General features: G+C 37.0%; 1 protein-coding gene across 1 annotated transcript in view; it reads right to left on the reverse strand.

Moving 5' to 3' along the window:
• The window catches only part of CA10 (carbonic anhydrase 10), an 834592-nt gene that overhangs the window by 183404 nt on the left and 624468 nt on the right, over positions 1–26720 (reverse strand). Inside the window, exon 4 of the mRNA XM_013971774.2 lies at positions 6987–7172. Within this exon, the coding sequence (XP_013827228.2) occupies positions 6987–7172 (186 nt within the window). The remainder of the gene's footprint in view (positions 1–6986; positions 7173–26720) is intronic.

The raw sequence follows: 26720 nt of genomic DNA on the forward strand, positions 1-26720 counted from the left end.
GCAGTCTCCCAGATAGATCATATCTGGGGTCACAAAGCAAGCCTTGGTAAGTTTTTTAAAAATGGAAATATATCAAGAACCTTTTCTGACCAAAACACTGTAAGATTCGTTATCAACTAGAGGCAAAAAAAAAAAAAAAACAAACAAAACACACACACACACACACACATATATAAATGCATGGATGCTAAATAATACACTTCTGAATAACCAAAAAGTCACTGAAGAAATCAAGAAGGAAATTAAAAAAAAAAAAAACTATTTGGAAATAAATGACCACAAAAGCACTATGACTCAAAACCTATGGAATGAATCAAAAACAGTTCTAAGAGGGAAGTTAATAGCAATACAGTCTTACCTCAAGAAATAAGAAAAACATCAAAGAGACAACTTTACGTTATACTTAAAGCAACTGGAAAAAGAAGAACACAAAATCCCCAAGTTAATCAAAGAAAAGAAATCATAAAGATCACAACAGAAATAAATGAAAAAGAAATGGACACAACAGCAAGATCAATAAAATTAAAAGTTGGTTTCTTGAGAAGTTTAACAAAATATTAACCAGACTCATCAAGGAATAAAAAAGGAAAACGTTAAAATCAACATAATTAGAAATGAAAAAGAAGTTATAAAAGACAACACAGAAATAAGGATCATAAGTGACTAGTATGAGAAACTAAATGCCAATAAGATGGATAACCTAGAAGGAATGGACACATTCTCAGAAAAGTTCAACCTTCCAAGCCTGAACCAGAAAGAAATAGAAATTATGAACAGACAAATCACAAGCACTGAAATTGAAATTATGATAAAAAATCTCCCCCAAAACAAAAGCCTAGGGACAGATGGTTTCACAGGTGAATTCTATTAAACATTTAGAGAAGAGATAATGCTTATTTTTATCAAACTTATCCAAAAAACTACAGAGGGAAGAACACTTTCAAACATATTCTATGAGTTCACCACCACCCTGATACCAAAACCAGACAAAGACATCACACACACACACACACACACACACACACACACACACACACACACTAATTACAGCCCAATATCGCTGATGAATTTAGATGCAAAATTCTAGCAAACAGAATACAATGACATATTATAAGGATCAAACACCATGATTAAGTGGGGTTATCCCAGAGGTACAAATATTGTTTAATACATGCAAATAAATCAATTTGATACACTGTATTAACAAATTGAAAGATAAAATATTCACATGATAATCTCAATAGATACAGGAAAAGCTTTTGAAAAAATTCAGCACCAATTTATGATAAAAATTCTTCAGAAAACAGATATAGAAGGAACCTACCTCAACATAATAAAAGCTATATATGATAAGCCCACATGAAACATTAATGCCAATGATGAAAAACCAAAAGTATTTCCTGTAATTTCAGGAACAAGCCAAAGGTGCCCATTCTCACTACCATTATTGAATGTAGTGTAAGAAGTGTTAGCTATGGCAATCAGAGAAGAAAAAGAAATAAAAATAATCCAGATTGGGAAAGAATAAGTAAAACTTTCACTGTTTCCAGATGACATGGTACTATACATAAAAACCTCTGAAGATACTTTTAGAAAATTACTACAAATAATCAATGAATTTAGTTTAATTTCAAGAGTCAAAATCAATACACAGAAATCCCTTAATTTCTATATGATTAACAATGAAAAATCAGGAAGATAAGCTAAGGAATCTATCTCAACCATACCATTGCAACAAAAAGAACAAAATACCTAGGAATAAGCCTACCTAAGGAGACAAACGACTTGTATACAGAAAACTACAAGACACTCATAAAAGAAATCAAAGAAAATACAAACAAATGGAGAGATGTATCCTGTTCTCTGATTGGAAGTATAAATATTGTGAAAATGACTATACTACCCAAAGTAAGCTACAGACTTGATGCAACCCCCATCAAATCACAAATAGCATTTTTCACAGAACTAGAACAAATTTTTTTTTTTTTTTACAATTGGATGGAAACATAAAAGACTCTGAATACCCAAAGCAATCTTGAAAAAGAAAAATGGTGCTGGAGGTGCCAACTCTCCTGACTTCAGATTATACTACAAAGCTACAGGCATCAAGACAGTATGGTAGTGGCACAAATACAGAAATATAGACCAATGGAACAAGACAGAAAGCCCTGAGATAAACCTAAGCACCCATGGGCAACTTTGACAAAAGATGCAAAATATACAATGGAGAAAAGACAGTCTCTTCAATAAGTGGTGCTAGGAAAACTGGGCAGCTACATCTAAAAAAATGAAATGAATAAACTTCCTAACATCATACACAAAAGTAAACTTCAAGTGGATTAAAGACCTAGATGAAATAACAGAAACTATAAAACTCTTAGAGGAAAACATAGGCTTTGACATAAATTGCAGCAAGATCCTCTGTGACCCACCTCTTAGAGTAATGGAAATGAAAATGAAAATAAAAAAAATGAGACCTAATTAAACTTGAAAACTTTTGCACAGCAAAGAAAACTATAATCAATGTGAAAAGATAACCTGCAAACTGAGAGAGAATAATAACAAATAAAGCAATTGAAACGGGATTAATCTCCAAAATATACAAGCAGCTCATGCCTCTCGTAAATAAATAAATAAAGGGCAGGAGACCTAAACAGACATTTCTCCAAAGAAGGTATCTGTAATGGCCAACAAATAGATCAAAAGATGCTCAACATTTCTCATTATTAGAGAAATGCAAATCAAAAATACTATGAGGTATTACCTCCCACTGGTCAGAATGGCCATCATCAAAAAATCTGCAAAATAGAAGAAAAGGAATCCCTTTGCACTATTGTTGAGAATGTAAATTGATAGAAGCACTATGGGTAACAGTAAGGAGATTTCTCAAAAAGCTAAGAATAAAACTACCATATGACCCTGCAATACCACATTAGGCATATACTCCAAGAAAACCATAATTGAACTCCAATGTTCATCGCAGAGCTATTGACAATAGCCAGGACATGGAAGCAACGTAGACATCCATCGACAGATAAATGGATAAAGAAGTTATGTTACATATATATAATAGAATGTTACTTAGCCATTAAAATAATGGATTTGAGTCAGTTGAACTGATGTGGATGAACCTAGAGGCTGTTATATGAAGTAAATGAAATATGTGAATGAAGTAAGTCAGAAAGAGAAAAACAAATATCATATATTAATGCATGTATATGGAATTTTGAAAAATGGTGCTAATTAATCTAGTTACAGGGCAGGAATAGAGATGCAGGCAAAGAGAACAGACTTGTGGACTGAGCCAGGGGAGACTCGGATCGGATGGATTGAGACATCAGCATTGACACATATATATTATCATGTGTGAAATAGAGAGTTAGTGCCACATAACACAAGGAGCTCAACCCAGCATTCTGTAACACTTAGAGAGGTGAGATGGAGTGAGCAGGTGGGTGGAAGGTTAAAGAGGCTGGGGACATATGTATACTTGTGGCTGATTCAAACTGTTGTTTGGCAGAAGCCAATACAACATTGTAAATAATTGTCCAATTAAAAATTAAAAAATTAAAAAAAAAAAAACAGAAAAATGTTTCAAATCCTAAAATGCAAGTTCAGTAGCTTCAGTCATGTCCAATTCTGTGCAACCGTATAGTCTACAGCCTGACAGGCTCCTCTGTCCATGAGATTCTCCAGGCAAGAATACTGGAATGGGTTGCAATGCCCTCCTCCAGGGGATCTTCCCTACTCAGGGATCAAACCCGCATCTCTTAAGGTCTACCTGCATTGGCAGGCAGGTTATTTACCACTAGTGTAACCTGAGAGTTACTGATTCAGTGACTGAATGATTCATTTCACAAACAGCAATTATTTTAGGAACTGTGCTAGGTGCATGGCATACAAAGATGAATAGCAACAACAACAACAAAATCTGTCCTTTAGGGAATTACCCAAATTATTTATTCCTTAATTCAGCAAACATTTATTGACTCTGCTGTCATGTGAGAGTTTAAGGTTCTGGGAATACAGTAATGATTAAGATTAAATTACTATTAACAAAGAACTATGTTTCCAGAAATGAGAATAAACAGCTATAAAATGTATAGTGATGGGTAGTTTAATAGAATTAGGATCAACAAATATTTTCTCTAAATGGTCAGGTAGTAAATATTTTCGCTTTGGAAGCCACACATGATATCTGTTGCATATTATTCTTTTACAAAAAAGCCATCCTTTAAAAGTGTAAACCATCCTTAGCTCCTCAGCTATACTTGTCCCATGGTCTACAGTTTGTGGACTTTTATAATATAGATGAATACAGGATTTTCTAGAAGTCAAAAGGAGACAATAACACTTTACTGTCTGGGAGGAGGGAAGAGGGCTTGGAAAACAAACAGATGGGCTGCACTAGATATAGAGGGAGGGAGACAGCTAGTAATCAGAGTAAAGGGAAGAGCTTTACCATGGCACTCAAGTAGCTCTTTCATGTTTATTACTTGCATATCTGTTATTTTTAAATATTCTAATTTTCATTCCCCCTCAAATCTCCAATCGTGCTAATGGATCAACCCAATCAGGAAGTCCCAGGCTCCCATAGAATGCTAGTTAGATTTCTCTAGTACCTCCACCAAGAAATATTCAGTACCTCACTAGGCTCTGGTGCTCAGGCATATGCACTTCAGCACTTTCATACCCTTGCACACTTCAGGAAAATTTGGCTTTAGTTGCTTATTCTTACAAATTTGTGTTACTTTAATGAAATGAATCTCTCAAAGATGCGAATAACTGATTTTAAAAGGACAAGGCCTGAATTATCTGTTTTTTAGTCTCACTTGTTTGTTCTGAGATACTTGTTTCTGTGATTCAAAGTCACAAAAATACATATTTTACATGGGACTTTTATTTCTCTTTTTAATTAAACAGATCTTATCTTCATAGCAACGGTTACAGGCTTTTTCCATCTTCAAATATGTTTGAACAGAATCAAGATTCAAGAAACTGGATCTGGCCAGGAACTGGCCACAGGAATCCCATGAAGTGGCTGGTACAATTCGCAGTGTACCCCCTTAACCCTTTGAAATGAAGTACTTAAGGAAGGTTTTCAAAATGGTTACTTCTAGTTCCCCCAAAATATAAAGATTCTTCTTGTTTAGCCTCACTACTGCAACTTAATCCATAAGAATGATTATTTTCAATTGTTATCTTTTTTCTGGTTAATGTATTTTTACCTTTCATTAATACCTTACTATATACTGGACATTAATTTAACCACTAAGAATTGTTTAGCAAGCTAAAGTTCTTACTTATTAAAAATGGTTAATTTTCCTATCTTAAAAAATCTAGATATTTGAATATATGAATATGCTCGTTTACCACCAACCCCCAACAAAGCATCCAGGACTTATTGTGTAGGACATTAATAATTTTTATAAAAACACAGTTGCTGACTGTGTCATACATCCATGCAGTTTTATGAAACAAAGCAAATGATTGCCATCAATTACAATAACCTCTCTAGACAAGACGGCAATTAATCAACAGCTCTTCAAATAAATGACTGTTCCAATGTGCCAAGGAAAATGCCTGACATTAATTGACTTAACATGATCTGTAATGATAGATGGTGCAGATGGCAATGTGATTATTCACCATCAACAAAATAAACACATGTTTTGTTGCTGAGGTGTCTACTTGGGCCCTCTCATAGGATAGCCCCAAATAGAAACCAAAGGAGGCTTTGAAAATAGCTCAAAATAAAAATAAAATGTTAACATACAGGATGGAATATAGTTACTTCACTGAGGCTAACCCTCAGCAGAATCCAACTGAAAAACAATTCCTCTAAGGAAATCATAGGTTAAGTAGGATTTTGGCATTAGAAGGTAAAGCCCATGTCCCTTTGGAAGACAACCCAAATCACTCCTAGAATTGTTTCCTACAGATATAGGAAGAAGAGTCATAGTCCTGCTCAGCCTGGTCCTCTAGGCAGCCCTTACTAATAGATCACAGATGAAATCCATGTGTAGCTTCCCCCATGCACAGTGCCTTGACACATCCTAAGGTCTTTGCTGTCCCTCATCCTCTGCTTTATCTTTACTGTCTATCAACTATTGAGTACTTTTGGTGCTCCTTTCATCTTTAATCCCACTTAATTTTCAAAACAACCTAGAGAGATGTCTAAACTCAGCTTTAGAAGGATCAAGTAACCATATAAAGGTCACACAATTAGTGTGTACCTTTTCACTCCCAAACTTAAAATTGCTTTATATTGCTTCTCTTCTCAGCCCAGTTCAAAGGGCACCTCCTCTGTGAAGCTTACTCTGAACCCTTCAATAAAAATTTGTCTTTTCTTCCTTAAAGTTAGGCAGGACCTTGCTACATCTCCATTACAGCAGACCGTGTGGGCATGCTCAATCGTGCAGTTGTGTCCAACTCCTGTGACCTCATGGGCTATAGCCCACCAGATTCCTCTGTCCATGTAATTTTCCAGGCAAGAATACTGAAGTGGGTTGCCACTTCCTACTCCAAAGGATCCCTGACATTTACTTTGCTATAAGTTATAGTTTTGTGCAAAGAAGACCCATTCTACCAGAAGGGAGAATTATGGAATTTATGTGAACATATGTGACATATAGAAGACTGATTGCCCAGATAGGGTGAATGTTAATGAAGGCATACATAGAAGATGAGGGTTTAGGGTGAAAATAATGTTCTGGTGATACCTTAGGGCATTAGTCACAAAGGAGCTTTACCAGTGTCTCAGGAGGAAATTTCAAGTATCACTGTGGTCTTCCCTGGAGAACGCTGGAAGCTCATTATAAACATCTGTATTAACTTGCAAAAGACAGATGGAGAAAGGAGGCACAGATATTCTTATTTCATAGATTCAAGAGCAGTCTTTCAATCTGTCTCCCACCTTGGATATAAATCAGCATCAAATTTTATTAATTGGCACTTACTCATACTACTTCAATAACCCCACATACCTCCCCAGAGAAGGCTTGTCCATTGAGGAGGTGCTCTGACCCTTGGCTATCCTCACTCCCAAAGTGTAGCCGGATCTCCTCCAGCCGATGGCTGTATGTCATTGGCCCTCCTGATATGTTAACCAAGTGTTCCTTGTCCAGACGCAAGGACACATGTCTTCCAGTGTTGTACATGGTTCCACTGACCTGCAAGACAATGGGCAATAGGTCAAAAAAGGCTCTCCTTCCATTTCTCAGTTTCTCACTCAAACCAGCATGGTGTTTAGACGTATCTCTTTTGTTTCTTTTTGATAGTAAGACACTAAGCTAAGTCCACATATGGAGTAGGAAGTGACAGGTTTCCTAGAGGGCATTCCTGTCTTACATGGTCTCTATGGTACTTTTTGTGAGGCACAAGCCACATTGTCAATTAGGAATCTGAGGTAGAAATTCAAAGGAGACTTCATCAATTGTGACTAATATTTTGGGCACTGCACCTTATAAAGAATTAACTTGGCTTCTTACCATAAATATTTGGAATGTAAAGATACTGCAAAAGTGAAAATCTCAGGTATGATAAATTAAAGAAAGCAGTTAGTAAGGATGAGATGTTACCAAGAGAGAAGTGAGGGAGGTAAAATGAGTGAACAGTAACAAACTCTAGGGGGAGACTGAGGCTTAGGTCTGAAGTCTCAAGCATCCAGTCTGGAGTGTCTTGCTTTAGGTCCTTCTCTTACCCTGTACAGAGTCAGAACTTTGATCTGTCCTTGCAACTCATGGCTTCAATGTTGAGGTAAAAACTTTCATACAAGTTTCTAATTTCACAGATTCTTATTCTCTTTTGCTTCAGCCCGTGCAAGCTGCTAACCTTACTACTTAAGGTTTCTTTTCCTTCTTTCCTCTTTGACTTGATGCTCACTTTCATTTTCTTGACTATGGCATTAGTGCCTCTTAACACTTGATTCTAAAACACTGAATCTTACCTGGAACTTCATTGCCTTCGTCTCTTGGGTCAACCTCGCTTTAGGAGCAGATTGAAAGCTTAAAGGAAACTTTGAATGGGTCTGGATTATATGCTTCTGGGCTACTGGTTGCTGAGCTTCTTGTATTTTCTACCTATTTACTTACTTCTGACTTCTTTGGGTTCAGCCCTAGGGACTTTTTAAGGGATTCACATAACTTCTGATAACTTAATTAGATAGGTTTTTTATATATTTGCTCTACAGCATTAGCTTTACCTGCGCCTACAATTTCCTAACACCAGTCCTGTTAATGATTAGTTATTTTAGTTCTATAGATTTCTCACTGTGGCAGAGACAGCAGTGCTCATTAAATACTTCACTGACTTATTATTACACTGTCTTGCTATAAGGTAGAGCTCACATGGCTGATTTTGGCCATGGTCTCTGAGGGGCCATGACAAGTGCAATTTCCAGTGAAACAGTGAAAAGCTTATGCATAATTCTCCAGTTTCTTTCTTCACCTGCTGCGTCAATCAAGGGGGCAATATGAAAATATGTAAACGTGGTACAACTACAAGATGGAACCTCTGTCAGCCTGGGTCCTTGGCAGATTATTGGCAAATTGCAAAAATGGTTAGAATTCTTCCTCTCCCTGTAATTACACTACTTACAATGTGACCTTGTAGCTACTCACATCAAGATAAGAGGAGCTTTCTCCTTCACCTCTTGAATTTGGACAGTTCCTGTCACTTGTTGGATACAATATTCTAAGAGCAAGCTTTCAGAGACCTTGCATGTGTCCTTACTCCTTTTCAGAAACTTGAGGCCAACATGCAAACAAGCCTGAGCTAGCCTGCTAGAGCATTACACCAGTGTGAGGAGAACCATCCCAGTAGAAGCCATTTTAGACTAGGCCATTCTATGACTGATCCACCAATTGATTGGCTTAGTCTGGCCTAAACCAGAAGAATTTTCCACAGACCATAGCTTCCCATACCCTATGGAGCTAAAACAATTGACTCTTCTCAGTATCTAAGCTTTGAGATTTGTTATAGAGCAAAATACAACTGACATATATTAAGTCAATCATCTTCTCTGTCCTTGAGTCTGAAACTATCAACAAAAACTCTGGACAGTCTAGAGTAGCTGAACTAGAAAGTCATTTGGGGCTCAGACAGTTAGTCTGCTGATCAGCTAGAAAATCTTACCAGAGCAAGAGAAGAAGGCAGTAGATATGCCAACAGTGGCAGAGGAAACTATGCAAACCAAGAGAATTGGAGACATTATCTACTTTACCTTCAGAAATCCCTTGCACGTCTTTGTTCCAGTTCCTTCATGAAGCCCAGGCTGCACTTCCTCTGATACTTTGTATCTTACAAAAGGATTTATTTTTTGAAAGTTATCTATTCCTTGAACCAAATCATGCATATCAAAGACTCTACTTCTTTTTCCAATCTCAAGTAAATGTATATTTAGTCAGTGTTACATAACAAGAGTTTGTCTTCTTTTCTTGTCTCAGTTCAAGGCTTTCTTTGCAATGAAGTGGTAGAGATAGATTTGTGTTTGACACTGTTTTCAATTTCAGCAAAATTTATTTTTTCTACTTATTAAGATAATACATAGGCATTATACATGAGTAGGAAGATACAGAACAGCACAAGGAAATAAAAATCCATCACAATTCCACAGCTAACCAATAATTAACTAATATTTTGGTATATACCTCTTCATGCTCATAACCATATATGCCTATATTTTAATGAGATTATTTTATATGTGTAATAAATTATTTTCACATGGATTGTCTAAATATGTAAATATATTATATAAAAATTTATATATCTAATATATTACATACAACTATCATGTATAATAATTTAACATATCTATTACATATCATTTTATACTAATATATAGTAAACATATATTAGTTTTAGTCACTTGAATATTTTGAGATTGTTAACCATTCTGCTGCAATATCACTTTGAAGCGGTTTCATAATATTCCACTGTAAAAATATATAACTCACTGTTGAATCTTTACACTTTAACTTTACACTTTACCTTTTCACTATTGCTAAAAATATTGCAATGTGGTTACCAGTGGGGAGAGGAAAGGAGGGAGAAGCAATATAGGAGTAGAAGAGAAAAGGGATTAATATGGGATTATTTGACATCATTTGTGTGAAAATTGTATAGCACTACAACTGGATCTTTGATTCAACAACAACAAAATACTGCAATGAGCATCCTGATGGAAAAATATTTTTACTAGTTCAGAGATATTTCATTACACAAATTCTGGGTTAAATGGTGTGTGCATTATTACAGTGTTTATTGTCTATTGGTGAATCAATCTGTTGTTGAGAGTCGACCCCACAAAGCAGAACTGGATCTCAAATTCTCTTCAAATGACCTTAATTCAACTAGCAACATTCATGATGTACCTATAATATGCAAGCTGCATACAGGAGCTACTTCAAATTCTCATAGGATATGTGCTCTATTCAAATAAACAAGTATACTTGACTTCCCTGCACTTCTAAAAATCATCTTAGTGTATTTGTCGAACTTTCCTAAGAAACTTATTGCCCACTGAAGCAAAGCAGAGACCATGTCCTATGTTTGTCTGCACTTTCCAAGTACTTAGAAAACACCCTGACACAAAGTAGAGACAAGAATAAAGGGCTCTTGAGTCAAAAGATTCCCAGTATGCCTCTTGGTTACTTGGGTAGTTCAGTTAATTTCTTGAAGCTTCAGTTTCCTTAATAGTAAAAGAGAGACAAGAGAATTTCTCCTATGAAAGTGTGGGATAAAAAAGTATGAGACATAGAATGAATACCAAAATGATAGAAATAAGCTCTTCAGTAATTACTTCAAATGTAAGTGGATTCCACTTATATGAGGTACCTAGAATAGTCAAAATCATGGAAATAGAAAGCAGAATTGTGGTTACCAGGGTTTGGGAAGGAGGGGCAGAGAAGAATGGAAGTTATTGCTTAATGGGCATAGAGTTATGCTTATTGAGTGAGCAAGACAAAAAGAGTTCTAGATATGGATGGAGGTTGTACTTAATACTGCTGAATGTACAAGTTAAGGTTAAGATGTGGTTTTAAGATGTGTGTTAAGATGTGGTTAAGATGTGATTTTAACACATATAAAAATTGGGAAAAATTCCTTCATGAGTTTGTTGTGAGACTTAATACATGTAATGATCAAAAATTTTAATTCTTTTCCTTCCTTACTTTTGACAATGAGTGCTTAGCTGATGTGAAGGGACCTGATGTCGAGAGACTATAGCCTAGTGGAATATAGTGCCACTTTCTAAAATTCACAATGAATAACTTTTACTGACTTCTGCATTGTGATGATTCTGTTGCCTGTCATTTTGGATTTTAAAGCTTTGGATATGGGAAATATTCAAGATCATTTTGAAGGCCATGAAGCAAACTTGAAACCAGGATAACCAGGAATAAACTAGCATGCCTTTTAATTCTTCCACTCCATACTTCCAGACTTCTTCTACTTCTACGGCTCTATCTTTATTCATTTCACTGGCTGTGTGCCAGTATCTGAGGACAGTGTGGTGAGTAAAACCAGGAATGGTCGCTGCCCTCAGGGAGCTCACAATCTTCATTATTATAGGGACCAGAGTGAGAGAAGGAAATTATGGGCAATCCATCTGAAATTCTACCATTTGCTTATGTATTCTAACAATTAGAGACAACAACCCTATCCCCCGCCCCCTTCCCCCAGACTCTGATTAAAAAAAAAAAAAATTGTGTATCCAAGGTAATTGTGTGTTGCACTTTAATTTAAAAATAGAGGCTTGACAACGTTATATATGATATCTAATGGTACATCTGCACTGTAGTAATTAACATTGCAGTAGTGTCATCTTACCTGTAATGCTAATTTATAGTGTTCCCAGTGAACTACTTTGATGCAGAGCATGTTGGAAAAAGTTGTATTGTAGACCAGGAAACTGAGTTCAGACCATTCAGGATATAAGTTGAAGCTGCAGGAGATATCCAGGTTACCTCTGGCTGCCTCACAGTTCTCCTTTTTGTTTTATTTTAATTCACTACAAAATGAGATGAGAGATGTCATGCCCATTTTGTAAGCGAGACAAGTAAGTGTGGTTGGCGAATGCTCAATGTCTTGTCTCCTGATTCCCAGTCTAATGATCTTGATGTGAGCAAATGCCCACATTGTAAAGTGGGCTGTTCTAATATGGCAGATATAGTGTTTTGTGGCAGCTCACAACTAGCCAGGGCCTCGTATTAATGGACTTATTTCCTCTTTCATTCTGCTGGCATTGCAGCATTAGAAGGAAAAAAAAAATCAGCCAATATTTTAAAGGGGATTTTTAATTCTTTGAAAATGAGCAACAATCCTATTTATAACACTTGGCATCTTGGTTTGAATCCTTAATTGGTGTCAGATATGGTGCTAAGTATAGGCTTCCTGGATAGCTCAATGGTACAGAATCCACCTGCAATGCAAGAGATGAAGGAGACTCGGTTTGATTCCTGGGTCAGGAAGATCCCCTGGAAGAGGAAATGGAACTCCACAACACTACTCTTGCATGGGAAATCCCATGAACAGAGGAGCCTGGCAAGCTACAGCCCATGGGATTGTAAAGAGTTGGACATGATTGAGCAGGCATATACACACACATGGTGCTAAGTACTGAATCTGAACTTAATTAATCTTCACAATTTCTCCATCACCAAATCCAGTGTGGTACTTAGATCTGTGCTGTTTGCTTCCTCTTGGATGGGAAGCTATGGGGCCAAGTCTACATAGTGTGGAGGCCTTCCACAGACATACCTGTTCTCCTTGGTCTCTGTGACTTCTTCGCATCTTGAGGCAAAGAGAACAAGGGAGCCAGAGCTTGATTCCACATGTCTCTGGCTCTAAAGCCTATACTTTTAACCACTGGGAACTATTAGATCACATGCTGACTACCTACCAATGCATTCTTCAAATATGGATTGATAGAATAGGAAACCCTCAGTGCTTCAGAATTCATAAGATCTGGGGTTATTTATTATATCAAGGTTCTTCAGAGAAACAGAAACAATACAATGTAGAACGAGATTTATTTTAAAGAATTGGCTCACATGATTATGGAGGCTGGTGAGTCCAAAATCTGAAGGGTGTCCTGGCAGGCTAGAGATCTCAGAAGTAACTGATGATGTAGTTCAGGTCCTAAGGCCAATTACTGTGGCATTCCTTCTTGCCTGGGGAGGCCAGTCTTTTTGTTCTACTCTGATTTTCAACTGATGCAATGAGATCCAAATTATGAGGGGAAGTCTGCATTATTCAAAGCCCACTGACTTAAAAATTTATATTATACAAAACTACCCTCACAGTTTAGTCAGTCAGTCAATTCAGTCACTCATTCCTGTCTGACTCTTTGCGACCCCATGAATTGCAGCATGCCAGGCCTCCCTGCCCATCACCAACTCATGGAGTTTACTTAAACTACCATCACAGAAACATCCAAAATAGTGTTTGGCCAAATATCCAGGCACCATAACTCAGACAACTTAACACATAAAATTAACCATCATATTTATCTTCAAATCCCATTTACTTTCTTTACTACATCTTCCTTAAACAGCTCTTAAGCAGCTATGCTAATACGACACATAACAGGTTGATATATGTAATATAATAGTATGTATTTTCTGTGGGCTTCCCTGGTGGCTCAGCAGTAAAGAATCAGACTGCAATGGAGGGGACACAGGAGATAACGGATTTGATCCCTGGATTGGAAAGATCCCCTGAAGGAGGGCATGGCAACCCACTCCATATTCGTGCATGGAGAATCCCATGGGCAGAGGAGACTGGCGGGCTACAGTTCGTAAAGTCACAAAGAGTCTGAAGTGATTTAGCATGCATGCACACATAATTTCTATATTATATAGTTTAAAAAGTCAACTGTACTAAAGTTGTTCTCCAAACATCAGTCATATCGGAAGATAGCCAGTTTGCAATAATGTATGTTTGAATTATAGAATAATTAAAAAGAAACAATTTATTAATAACTTTTAAAATAAATTGCTTTTAATAAATTGATTATACACACAACAAGATAGCTCTATCTTTGAGTTTGCCTGGGATATTAGAGATGATTCTGTTCAAGTCCTTCAGGTTGTCAAACTTCTTATTATCAGATTGTGGGAAAAAAAAGCAGAAAAGTGTCTTTTTTAAAAGACCTAATTCACAAAATAAATATGACAATCTTTTGGCTTAATGGAGATAACACGTGTATGGTTGATGTCTAATATGGACAGCTAAGCTTGAGCGAATCTCACTTTCAGAAATTACAAAACATTCAATAAATACTTACTTGTTTGGTGTGTTACAAAGCTTATGTGACTTTTTTATTCTATTCTATTTCTATTCTCTCTCAAAGCAGTCTGATTGAAATCTCCTCTTAATACTCAGAAACAATTCCCCACAGCATTCATGGAAATGCAGTACTACAAATAGAGTATAGAACAGGAAACAGATTTCCAGCTGTGTAAAAGGGAAATACTGTCATCTGATGAACAAAGGTTGATTCTTAGCACAGATGGATGACAGAGTCAGGGTAGGAGACACACAAGAATTTTGAGAACTAATTATATGTCACATGCTATGTCACATTTTGGATCATAAAACTAGGTATAAATAAAAGCTAAAGACTATTCAAGGTTATGTGAGGAGCAAGAGAGGGTGCTACCACTCAAAAGACTTTATGAGCAAAAGCTCATGGTCTTCCTACTGTCTTAAACAGCTTTAAAGCTACCATAGAGATGCTGCACTCCATTTCTCAATGACCCTGTCAACTTTAGAATTTAAATATTTTATTGTTTTTCAGTTGCTCAGTCTTGTCCTACTCTGCAACCCCATGGACTGCAGCACTTCAGACTTCCCTGTCCTTCACCATCTCCTAGAGCTTGCTCAAACTAATGTCCTTTGAGTCAGTGATGCCATCCAACCATCTCATCCTCTGTCATCTCATTCTCCTCCTGCCTTCAGTCTTTCCCAGTATCATGTCTTTTCTACTGAGTCAGCTCTTTGCATCAGGTGGTCAATATTACACCATCAGCTTCAGTATCAGTCTTTCCAATGAATATTCAGGGATGATTTCCTTTAGGATGGACTGGTTGGATCTCCTTGCAGTTAAAGGGACTCTCAAGAGTCTTCTCCAGCACCAGAGTTCAAAAGCATCAATTCTCTGGTGCTCAGCCCTCAGTCCAACTCTCACATCCACACATGCCTACTGGAAAAAACATAGCTTTGATTAGACAAACATTTTTCAGCAAAGTAATGTCTCTGATTTTTACTATACTGTCTAGGTTTGTCATAGCTTTTCTTCCCAGGAGCAAACATCTTTTAATTTAATGTCTACAGCCAACATCTGAAGCGATTTTGGAGCCCTAAAAAATAAAGTCTGTCACTGTTTCCCTTGTTTCCTAATCTATTTGCCATGAAGTGATGGAAGCGGATGCCATTATCTTCGTCTTTTGAATGTTGAATTTTAAACTAGCTTTTTCACTCTCCTCTTTTACCTTCATCAAGAGGCTCTTTACTACCTCTTCACTTTCTGCCATAAGGCTGGTATCATCTGCATATCTGAAGTTATTAATATTTCTCCTGGAAGTTTTGATTTCAGCTTGTGCTTTATTCACCCCAGCATTTTGCATGATGTACTCTGCATATATGTTAAATAAGCAGGGTGACCATATACAGCCTTGTCATGATCCTTTCCCAATTTTGAACTGTTCCATTGTTCCATGTAGGTTCTAACTATTGTTTCTTGGCCTGCATACAGGTTTCTCATGAGGTAGGTAACTTGTTCTAGTATTCCCATCTTTCAGAATTTTCCACAAGTTGTTGCAATCCACACAGTCAAAGGCTTTAGCATAGTCAACGAAACAGATGTAGATGTTTTCCTGGAATTTTCTTTTATTTTTATGAGTCAACATAAGTTGGCAATGTAATCTCTGGTTCCTCTGCCTTTTCTAAATCCAGCTTGAATATCTGGAAGTTCTTAGTTCACATACTGTTGAAGCCCAGCTTGGAGAATTTTGAGCATTACTTTACTAGATTGTGAAATAAGTGCCTTTGTGTGCTAGTTTAAACATTCTTTGGCTTTGCCTTTCCTTGGGATTGGAATGAAATTTGACCTTTAACAGTCCTATGGCCACTGTTGAGTTTTCAAATTTTGCTGGCATATTGAGTGTAACACTTAACAGCATCATCTTTTATGATTTGAAATAGCTCAGCTGAAACTCCATCATCTCCAATAGCTTTGTTCATAGTGATGCTTCCACTTGACTTTGCACTCCAGGATGTTTGGCTCTAGGTGGGTGATCACACCATCATGGTTATCTGGGTCATTAAGATATCTTTTTTTTATATAGTTCTTCTCTGTATTCTTGCCACCTCTTCTGAATATCTTCTGCTTCTGTTTGGTCTATACAATTTCTGTCCTTTATTGTGCCCATCTTTGCATGAAATGTTCACTTGGTATCTTCAGTATTCTTGAAGTGATCTCTAGCCTTTCCCATTCTATTGTTTATCTCTAGTTCTTTGCATTGATCACTGAGGAGGGCTTTCTTATTTCTCAGTGTTATTCTTTGGAACTCTGTTTTCAGATGGGTATATTTTTCCTTTTCTCATTTGCCTTCAACTTCTCTTCTTTTCTCAGTTATTTGTAAGGCCTCCTCAGACAACCATTTTGCCTTTTTGCATTTCTTTTCCTTGGGAATCGTTTTGATCACCCCCTCCTGTACAATGTTATGAACCTCCATCCATAGTTCTTGCAGGCATTCTTTCTATCAGGTCTAATGCCTTAAAACTATTTGTCACTTACATTGTAGAATTTTAATAATAGTCTCAATTTATTTTCCCATATAGAACAGGCAGAAATCTGTCACTCCTAACAGAAGTGGTGGTACTCTTTCCTTTAGGATTCAGTCTTCTCTACCAGATTGCTTTTTACAGTAATTTGACTGAATGCACTTGGCTGGTGACTGTAACCCTAACATCCACGACAGTATCAGCGATTATGTTCTGTACTAGGGCTTGAGTTACTGTCTTCACTTAATCCTGTGCTGCCCATGTGAGGAAGACTTTAAAATCCATGTTATAAAAGGAGGAGATGGAGGCTCAAGGAGCTACATGACTCTATCTAAAGCTGTAAGTTTAGAAACTGGCAGAGTCAGAACGCATCCCTGGGTTATCTGATTCCAAATTATAAGCTCTTAAAAGAGAAAAGGGTAGGAGTTGGCAGAAAAAGTGTTTGGGAAATCATTTAGCTTATAAGCAGCTGCTGGGATTGGAGATAAACTCTTAAAATCAAAATATGATTCCCCACAGATGTGAGAGGTTGGGTTTAATTTTTTTGGCAAGCCCTGACCTAAATATCCTTGGGGATTTCTTTACCATCCAGGCAGCAGGAGAAACTCCAGTACACACTTGCTGGTTGTTGAGATATGGATTCATACCTGATTATCCTAGTGTTGGCTTTATCGACTGGGTGGTCAAACTCATAATGTTTGAATGTAATCAGTGAGCCCAAGAAATTTAAAAACATCACTTAATCTGGTTTCCTACAGAGTAGCTCAAGATGCCAAAAGGTCGATTTCTATAGGCTGAATTCATGAAGCCAGTAAGCTTATTGTTCATATAGACAATCTGGAAGCATCCATTGAAGAATAAACAGTGTGGCAGAAGCAACTGGAGTCAAATGATTGGCCTCACTATAATGCACATATACATAGATTAGCAAAATTGAGGTGGGTTTTAGAGTGAGAGGGACTTCAGCGATAATCAAGCCCAAATTTTCAATGAATAAAACTGGAAACTGGGACACAGAAAGGCTGAGAGATTTATCTAAGACTGTATAACAACTAAGTTGCAGACCCAAGACTAGAAATCAACAAGTTAACTCTGCTTCTTGCTCTGTGCAGCACATCAGCCCTTCCTCTTATTCTTTTATTTGTCTTTTAAATTTTTTTACACTCAGGGTACACCAGAATATGGACTCAGAAATGTCAGAGCACTGAGAAGTGTATACACAACTACCACAGTCAATAAAAAAATAGAAAAAAATGCCTGACACCTGGACATATCTTTTACATGATATCACTCATCTGGATATAGAGCTTCTCTCAGTGGTTGTTCAAATGTTTTGTGCCATGACTTTAGAGAACTAAGTACAAATGAAGGGTGTTAGATGCTGAGAACGGAGATGAAGGTAAAAGACATGGAGTATTAGAAGCAGGCATTTTTGCAATGTACCTTTGAAAGAAAGAGAAGATAAATATTTGGAGCTTGCAAGTGGAGTAGTTAGAAAGGGAGTTACTGAGATGTGGGTAAAAAGAAAAAGGAGCTGGACTAGAATGATGAGCTTTGAGTTGGCATAGATGGAGTTGCACAGACAGGTTAAAGTATAATCTCACCCATCTCTCTTAACCCTGCAGGGAGGATAGAGGTTTTATTCCCTAGGAGTGCTAGTTTACTTGTCTCTCTGTAACCCGTCCATCTAAGTCACTCTGCTCTTCCTATATGAAGAGACTAGGAGTCTGGAGTCAATATTGAAAAACTAGATGCAATAATCAAATGTGCTTCTTACAATTATACTAATCCTACTATTATTCTTAAGATATAAATTTAACCTATGTATGGTAATACTGATTCATCAAATCACAGATGATATCTTTCAGTTTGAATACTTCAGGGTTGCTAGGCTGCACTAAAGCATCCCTTAACGTGATTGGTAATGACAAGAGGAATTAGGAATATTGTGAAAGATGCTGCCTGATCTGCAAAGGTATAGGCTATGTAAACAGAATGTTCTTTGTACTCCATCTCTCGTAAGGGCAGGTAGCTGGTATTAGGCTTGGTATGTTCTTCCCTTACATAGTTGTTGGCACTGAAGCCCTTCACCTATGCCCAAGGTTTGCACAGTATCTGATCAGGGAGAGGGAAGCAGAAAGATGTGTCTGGAATGAGTTTTTCCACTATAACCCTGGTATATAATTTTCCAGGCATGAGTCCTATATATTTCTTGTTTATTGAGCCATTGCTGCCAACTAATGGTTTTATTAATTTAATGTTACTTGAAAGATTTAATCTTATGAGTAAAATTTAATTTTGATAATTTTACTTCTGTATCTTATGAACATTTTAAACCCTTACACAAAATCTGGAGGAAGGTGTGACCTTCCAATTTTCCAGATGAGGAAATTGAAACACAGAAGGTTGTGTAAGTTGCTCAGTGACATTACAGATAGTGGCCTAAAGAGTCAGAGACTGGATGCAAACTGTCTGATTTCAAGGTTGATCTCTTTCTCCTCCACTGTGCTTCTCCTAGCCCTTAAAAATCCAGCCTCATCTGTATCACTGTGCTTCAGTTTTGGGTGAAAGATTAGTTCTCCAATTCTTTTAGCTGGACTAGAACTCTAAATCGGCATGCTAGGCTTTTTAATGCTTAGAGAATTCTTGCCAGGCATCTCATTTGTATCGAAATTTTGGGATTCTGTAGAGAGTGACCAACTGTATAGAGTAATCAGTATCAGCTGATTGAAGAACAGTGCTGCCCTCTTGGAAATATTTGCTCCTCTGTTCCTTTTGATGAAGGTGAAAGAGGAGACTGTAAAAACTGGTTTAAAACTGAACATTCAAAAACTGAGATCACGGCATCCAATCCCATCACTTCATGGCAAATAGATGGGGAAACAATGGAAACAATGACAGGTTTTATTTTCTTGGGCTCTAAAATCACTGCAGCTGGTGACTGCAGCTGCAATTGAAACATTCTTGCCCCTTGGAAGAAAAGTTATGACAAGCCTAGACAGTGCATTAAAAAGCAGAGTCATCACTTTTTTGGCAAAGGTCCATATAATCAAAGCGGTGGTTTTTCCAGTAGTCATGTACAAGTGTGAGGGTTGGACCATAAAGAAGGCTGAACGCTGAAGAATGGTTGCTCTTGAATTGTGATGTTGGAGAAGACTCTTGAGAGTCCCTTGGACTGTGAGGAGATCAAATCAGTTAATCCTAAAAGAATCAGCCCTAAATATTAATTGCTAGGACTGATGCTGTAGCTGAAACTCCAGTTCTTTGGCCGCCTGATGCAAAGAGCTGACTTATTTGAAAAGACATTGATGTTGAGAAAGATTGAAGGCAGCAGGAAAAGGGGACAACAGAGGATGAAATGGTTGAATGGCATCACTGACTCAAAGGACATGAGTTTGAGCAAACTCCAAGATATAGTAAAGGACAGGGAAGCCTGGCATGCTGCAGTTCATGGGATCTCAAAGAATCAGACATGACCTAATGACTGAACAACCACTACTCCTTTTGGGGGTTGTGTGATAGCTCAAATTAAGCTTAGGTTGAGTACATGCCTATAAATGGAAATAATTTTCGGTAGGGAGGGGAATAATATAGACATGTTTCTCTGTATTTACTTTTCATAATTCCTGTTGTATCCCTAGTACATCAATACTGCTTGCTTTTTATTTATAGAGAAGAAGTGGACAAGATGATATTCTGAGCATATCTGGATGCTGCTCCAGGTCCACCCTCAGACTGACCCAAAATGTCTGTAGTGGGACTCAGGAAACTGCCATCTTCTTCCAGATTGCCCTTAATGTTCATTTTAAGCAAGCCAGACATATTCAGTACTGGTGGGGGTGCACAGTAGTACAGTATAATTTTCTTTATCTTTTCCCTATTCTTTACGTTTCAAGGAGTTTCTTTGATAATTATAAAGATGATAGCAAATTCAACACCCATGTATGATTAAAAAAAAAAAAAACTCTCCAGAAAATGGGCATAGAAGGAGCCTCCTGCACCATAATAAAGGTCCTATACATAAACCCATGACAAACATTTTTCTCAACAGTGAAAAATTGAGATCTGATCCTCTAAGATCAGGAACAAGACAAGGGCACCACTCTTGCCACTATTAAATATAGTTTTCGAAGTCGTAGCCATGACAATGAGAGAAGAAAAAGAAATAAAAGGAATCCAGATTGGAAAAGAAGTAAGACTCTCACTGTTTGCAGATAACATGATATGATACACAGAAAAATCTAAAGATGCCATCAGAAAATTAATAGAGCTGTTCAGAGAACTTAGTAAAGTCACAAAATATAAAGTTAATACACAGAAATCCTTTGGATTCCTATACAATAATAACAAATTATCAGAAAGAGAAATTAAGGAAAGGATCCCATTCACCACTGCAACAAAAAGAATAAAATACTTAGGAATAAACCTACTTAAGGATACAAAGACCTGTATGCAGACATCTCCAATACTGATGAAAGAAATCAAAGACAGCACAAACAAATGGAGAGATATACCATGTTCTTGGATGGGAAGAATCAGTTCTGTGACAATGACTATATTACACAAAGAAATCTGTAGGTTCAATGCAATCCCTATCAAATTTCCAATGGCATTTTTCACAGAACTATAACAACAAAAATTTACAACTCGTATGGAAACATAAAGTACCTTGAATAGTCAAAGCAAATTTGAGAAAGGAAAACAGCTGGAAGAGCCAACCTTCCTGAGTTCAGACTTTACCAAAAAGCTACAATAATTGAGACAGTATAATACTGTCACAAAACCATACATATAGATCAATGGAACAAGATAGACCAGAGATAAACCATTCACTTTTGGTACCTTATCTTTGACAAAGGAGGTAAGAAAATAAAATGGAGAAAAGACAAGTTCTTCAATAAATGGAGCTGGGAAACTGGACTTAAAATAGAACATTTTTCTAACAGTACTGCTGCTGCTACTAAGTCGCTTCAGTCCTGTGTGACTCCGTGCAACCCCATAGATGGCAGCCCACCAGGCTCCCCCATCCCTGGGATTCTACAGGCAAGTACACTGGAGTGGGTTGTCACTTTCTTCTCCAATGCATGCATGCATGCTAGGTCACTTCAGTCATGTCCACAGGATACTCTAGGCAAGAGTACTGAACTAGGTTGCCATTTCCTTATCCGTCCTAATGGTATAAACATAAATAAACTCAACATGGATTAAATATATAAATGTAAGAACAGAAACTATAAGACTCTTAGAGGAAAATATAAGCTTAACAAACATTGACATAAATCATAGCAAAGTCTTCTTTGGCCCACATTATAGACTAATGGAAATAATAATAAGTAAATGGGACTTAATTAAAGCGAAAGAAACTATGATCAAGATGAAAAGAAAGCCTTCAGAATGGGAGAAAATAATTGCAAACAAAGCAACTAATAAAGGATTAATTTTCAAAATGTGCAAACAGCTCATGCAGCTCAATATCAGAAAACAAGCCCCAATCAAAATATGGCCAGAAGACCTAAACAGACATTTCTCTAGAAGACATCTGTAATGGCCAACAAGAATATCAAAAGATGTTCAACATTCCTCATTATTGGAGAAATGCAAATCAAAAATTCAATGAGGTATCACTTCATATCTGTCAGAATGTCCATTAACAAAAAATCTAAAAACAATAAATGCTGGAGAGGGTGTGGAGCAAAGGGAACCTTCTTGTACTGTTGATGGGAATGTAAATTGATACATCTGCTATGGAAGAAAAACTAGAAATAAAACAATAGTGCCATGATGTATTGAGTCATTTCAGCCATGTCTGACTCTGTGTGACCCTATGGGTTATAGCCTGTTAGGCTCCTCTGCCTATGGGATTCTCCAGGCAAGAATACTGGAGTGGGTTGCCATGGTCTTCTACAGGGGATCTTCCCAACCCATGGATTGAACCCACGTCTCTTAAGTCTCCTGCACTGCCAGGCCGGTTCTTTACCACTAGTGCCAGTATGACCTAACAATCCCACTACAGGGCATATATCTTGAGAAAACCATAATTAAGAAAAAACGTAACTGAAAGAATATGAAAAATAATATATATATAATGTATATGTAAATGAATCACTCTGATATACATCAGAAACTAACATAACATTGTCAATCATCTATACTTCAAAATTAATTAAGCAATTAAACATATATTATATTAAAAAAAAAGACATATGTACCCAAATATTCATTGCAGCACTATTTACAATAGCCAGGATATGGAAGCAACATAGATGTCCATTGTCAAATGAATGCATAAAGAAGTGGTACATATATACTATGGAATATTACTTAGCCACAAAAAGAATGAATTTGAGTCAGCTGAACTGAGGTGACCAAGCCTAGAGCCCATTATACACAGTGAAGTAAGTCAGAAAAAGAAAAACAAATATCATATATTAATGCATATATATGGAATATAAAAAAATGGTACTGATAAACCTATTTGCAGGGCAGGAATAGAGACACAGATATAAATAATGGACTTTTGGACACAGTAGTAGAAGAATAAGGTGAGGTGAATTCAGAGAGTAGCTTTGAAATATATACATTACCATGTGTAAAACAGATTGCTGGTGAGAAGTTGCTGTATAATAACATAGGGAGCCCAGCCTTATGTTCTGTGGTGACCTAGAGAAGTGAGATGAGAGGATAGGAGGGAGCCTCATGAGGGAGGGAATATATGTATGCTTGTAACTGATTCACATTGTTGTATGGCAGAAAGCAACCCAAAGTTATAAAGCAATTACTCTGCGATTAAAAATAAAAATTAAAAAAAAAAGATAATTCCAAGAAAGACAATAGTATGAAATATATTTCTAATCATATATTGACTTATTTTCAGGACATAATTTATCCTTACTCTGTGAAAATTCAAGGTTAGTCCACCTTAATTAACATACTAAAACTTGTCTTAGAAAAGTATTTCTAGCTTAATGTCACTTAATTCAATCTCTGATTCGCAGGCTTTAACTCTGCATCTCCACTTATTTGGTGTCCAAAGAGAAAAATGTCCCCTAAGAAGAGCTTGGTGGGACACAATGGCACATAGGCACCAAAAGAACAGACAGATCACCTTCTTAAAATTCTTCCACGTCGGTGTCCTGGGTCCCACTGGTTGGGTTAGAATCTTTGATGTCAATTTTTCAAAGAAATTAAAAATAGTAAATGTCTGGAAAGTATTTAGAGGATAAATCCTTTGGTTCATTCTTCATGCCATTGCATGCAAGGTAATTGTTTAACATTTATCTCTCATCATGTACTTGACCCTATGGGCTCTTGTTTATCAAGAGCTGCTATCCTCTAGGACATACTCAAATGCCCACAGTGATCATTGGGCAACATAAATAAGTGAGATAGGTGAGGTGTGATGGAAATGGTGGGGACATTTGGGGGCAGTGTCCTGGGTATCTCTGGAAGGGTGTACAAGATAAATCAGGTGATGCTTGCCTCGAGGGGAGAAAACAATGGGAATCAGGGAAAGGAGAGACAGGATACAAAATTCACTTTGCACTCTTGTGCTTTTTGGTATTGTTTTAAATTTATAAGTAAAAAAAAAAAAAGATTTTTAAATTGAAATAACATACACTTTGGACAATCACATCAAATGCTACATCTTGGATGAGGTACAATGGTTATGATGTGGGCCCAGGAGCTAGTCTAGAGTAGCTGTCCATAGAAATAGGAAGCAAAGTTACATTTGCAATCTTAAATTTTCTAGTAGTGAAAAGTTACATGTAAAAAGAAAAAAACAGAAAAAAATTAAGAACATATTTTGTTTAATCCTATATGTCCAAAATATTACTTCAACATGCAACCTATACAAAAATAATAATGAGATGTTTGACTTCACTTTTTTATAATGTCTTTGAAATTCGGTATGTATTTTACACTCAAAGAACATATCAATTCAGACTTGCTACATTTCAGGTATGCAATATCCACATGTGACTGCCTTATTGGACAGGGTACCCTAGTCAGTGTTCTTTTCTAACCTGTTCTTTCTCATAGTTTCATATTAAGGATTGAGCAAACTGGGCAGCTGTTGGAGATGCTAGACTCAGGAGCACTAAACACCCCAGGAATAAATTAGGAGCATGGTATTAGTAAGTTGTATCTGCTTCCCACCTGCATACACAGTTCAATATCTGTTCAGGTTTTTATTTTCCTCTCCTTTTATTTTTTAGTGATTCATATAGTAAAATTTATGAAGCAACCATGCATGAAAGTAGACAAATGACAGTCACCTAGGCTGGTGTTTAGAATCTACTGTCCTTGAAGCTCAGATATGCATTGCCTAGCACTATTCACTAAGGATGTATAACTCCCTGTTATCTAAATTATAAACTTTTTAATACTCCTCCTAAGAAGTTGGCTGAATCTGAAAATCATGAAATAAAATGAGAAGATAAATTACATAAAAGTGGGAAACCTTTTTTCTCACAGGTGTATTGGTGAATACAAATGGGAAAACTCCCAAGTGCTGCTATCCCACTGCTTCTTCTCCGCCCAGGAATAGATAGCCTTTGTTTCATACATGAAAGCCATTTATTTTGTATTAATTAAAGCATTAATTAAACTGTCTTGTCATTAACAACTGTGCAGGTTGGATTTCATATTGTCCAGTTTTTATGTGCTTTGCAATTTTCAGTGGCTCTGCAACCATAATGAACCTTTCCTGTGACATGGAAGGAAGACTTAAGGTCTTTGGCTGATAAGTAAATATAATCCACAAGTCAAATTCAAGGACGACTTGCACAATCCAATATTTTATTGGATTCATACTGTTGTCATTGACTGCTGTAGCCCCTAAAAAGTGAGGGGTGACTGTGAAAAAAAAGACACCAATTTCTAGAAACAGAATGGGTCCTTTCTAGAAACAGGCAGTCAAGACAGTTACGTTTTCTGACTAGAGGTCACATCTAGATCTACGGTGATGAATGTATCAGCATCACTCTCATCTGTCAAGCCTATGTGTCTGTTGCTGTGCATGCATTAACAACTTGATCCTTGCTGCTGCCTTGAGAGACAGATATATATATATATATATGTATATATATATTTATTATCACCATTTTGATGAAGAAACTGAGGCTCAGTGAGGGCAAATATGTCACAGAACTGTGAGTGTCAGAGATGGTAAATGTGAAATAGCCCATGTGGACTGCATACACTGGTTTGAGGAGGGAGAGATGACTTCTATTCAGGAGCACCAGTGATGTTTCCAAGAGGAGCTGTCACTGAAATGAGCCTTGGGGATGGGCCTTGGGGATGTCCATACATACTTAGGATAGCAGAGACCTGGGGATGGGAAAATATAAAAGGTGCAAAAGGGAATGGAAGAAAGAACTAGTTTTCCTAGAGTGACTGAGACAGGAGCAAGGGTGGATGACATGGGGAACCTGTGACCGAGGTGTGACAGACTTCTAGCTAATGCCTTACACAGATCATCTCCTTTTATTGTTTGTAAAATCTGTGACGTTCTCTCCATTATAGATAAAGAAAACATAGGCTCGGAGATGTTCAGGGATTTTTTGAGGCTGCACAGCCAGCGAGCAAAGAAGGAAAGATTTGAGGGCGTATCTGTCCCACTCTTTCCAATATACTGTGAAATTATGTTAGAAAAGTACACTTTTCTTTAAAAAAAAAATTCCTTTGATCTATATTTCTGTCTTTGTGCCAGTACCATACTGTCTTAATGACTGTGGCTTTGTAGTAGAGCCTGAAGTCAGGCAAGTTGATTCCTCCAGTTCCGTTCTTCTTTCTCAAGATTGCTTTGCCTATTCGACGTTTTTTTGTATTTCCATACAAAATAGAAAGCCCAGAGATAAATCCACACACCTATGGACACCTTATCTTCGACAAAGGAGGCAAGAATATACAATGGAGTAAAGACAATCTCT

Source organism: Capra hircus, chromosome 19 (assembly GCF_001704415.2).
Source record: "Capra hircus breed San Clemente chromosome 19, ASM170441v1, whole genome shotgun sequence".
Lineage (NCBI taxonomy): Eukaryota > Metazoa > Chordata > Mammalia > Artiodactyla > Bovidae > Capra > Capra hircus.